Here is a 2,037-nt window from a genome sequence, read left to right on the forward strand (position 1 = left end):
GTGCCTTTTCCCCCTCTCCTCTCCCGTTTCCATGGCCACAGACAGGAAGGCACGGGAGCCCCGGGATGGCACCAACATCAGGGACTCGGTGGCCACAGAGGGGACACAGGGGAGGTTAAAACCCCTCTCGATGTTCCCAAAAGCTCAGCGGGGTGGCAGCCACAGCCCTGGCACAGCAGGGACCCCGCTGGATCCGGGGCTGGAGGGCAGAGTTCCCTGGGATTCCCATGGGATGTGGCAGGAACCCAGGAAAGGCTCAGCAGGGAAAGGTTCTTTAAGGGTACAAAGGAGGCAAGAAAATTTAGGGTTGGATTATTTGGAAAATTTAGGGTTTTCCATTAGAAATACACATGGGGTTTGCTTTTTTTCCTGAYGGAAAAACCTTAGGAGAAGCACACCAAAAACCCCCAAATACCTGCATTTCTGCACAGACTGGGAACATTGGACCCAACTTCTACATCAGAATGGTCCAAAATTGAACAAAACCCTCAAAAATTCTCATTTAGGGAAAGTAGGAACAGAATAAAGCATCTGCCCTTGTTGATCAGCAGCAGTTTTATACTGGGAGGGAGTGATGCCAAACCAGAAATCCTGATTCGGGGTTTTTTTTTGTGCACCATAAAATACACAGAAAAATACCCAAATACCAGAAAAGAACTGGGAGTACGACAGAAAACCACTTCCCTTCCYGAATTTAGTGTTTAAAAACAAACAAAGAACCAACAGCAATGCCCAAACCACGTTATCAAGTTACTCCAGACCCAAAGCAGAATTTCTCCCACCCCCACAGGATTTTTCAAAAAAAGGAACAATTCAGATACCCAGGGGTCTGAGTGAAATTGGACACTCCTGATGAAATCAGACTTCTTCTGCCTGGGCTGTGCCACGGATTTCTGAGAAAAACATCCCCCATCATTATTTTGATAATGGGAGTTAAAATAACTGAGATCCTGTATGGTTTTTACACACAGGAACTAAACAGGCAAAATTCAAACAAACAGAAGAACTGGCAAGTGTGTTCATTTCATAGAGAATGGTTATTTCACCCTGAATTTCAAAGGAGTCTAAATATAACCAAAGAAATCAAATCAAATCTGTTATCTCCTGCTTTTGTAATCCTGCAGACTGTTTATTTAGCTCGATTTGGAATAATAAAATATTTATGAGAGGGACAAGCACAAGTTCTGCTGGAAATCAGAGAACACAYCCTGAAAGGAACAGAATCCTTGGAAAAATGAAGTTGGGAAAAGCCTCTGGGTCAGCTGRGYAAAGAAAAKAAATATTTTATTTATTTWGTGCCCAGCAGGAGMAGCTTTACCTGATTTTGTTGCCCCCGTCYTGGTTACAAACTGGCAGCAGATCCATGAGGACTTTGTAGAAATATCTGAGGGTGAAGTCGATGCCCATCACGGCCACGGAGTGTCCTGAGGACATCTGAGAACTGCAGGGGAAAAGGGAAAAGCATTTTAGGGCAATAATAATAATAATAATAATAATAATAATAATAATAATAATAATAATAAGGAGAAGGAGAAGGAGAAGGAGAAGAAGTATATTATAAATATATATTATACATGCATATTTATAATGTATAATACATACTATGTGTATTAATATACAATCATTGTCTAATAATATATGTCTAATAATATATCCTATTATAATAAATTACATTATTACAAATAGCAACACTATTAATATTTAAACTATTAATAATATTATTAATACACACTTATAACAATATTGATAATATAACTAATTATTATAAGTACATATTATATATTATTAAAAGTATTACAATATTATGATAATATATATAATAAAGTACATTCAAATATCATGGTATTATATTATTATATAACATTTTAATATATTATTACTGTTATTAACAACATTCCTATCCATATTATAAATAATTTTCATTTATTATTATGAGTCCATTATTATTACCATTATATGATTATGATTACGATTATTAATAACAATACCAATGATAACAATAATAGCAATAATAACCATAACAGTAACAATAATAAT

The 2,037-nt window shown here is 36.4% G+C and overlaps 1 protein-coding gene across 1 annotated transcript in view; it reads right to left on the bottom strand.

Annotated features, from left to right (window-relative positions):
* CACHD1 (cache domain containing 1) overlaps positions 1-2,037 on the bottom strand; it is a 90,923-nt gene that overhangs the window by 9,405 nt on the left and 79,481 nt on the right. The window contains exon 17 of the mRNA XM_057370426.1: positions 1,319-1,441. Within this exon, the coding sequence (XP_057226409.1) occupies positions 1,319-1,441 (123 nt within the window). The remainder of the gene's footprint in view (positions 1-1,318; positions 1,442-2,037) is intronic.

The sequence above is a fragment of the Malurus melanocephalus genome, unplaced genomic scaffold (assembly GCF_030028575.1).
Source record: "Malurus melanocephalus ecotype Western Australia unplaced genomic scaffold, MMel_1.1 scaffold_125, whole genome shotgun sequence".
Taxonomy (NCBI): domain Eukaryota; kingdom Metazoa; phylum Chordata; class Aves; order Passeriformes; family Maluridae; genus Malurus; species Malurus melanocephalus.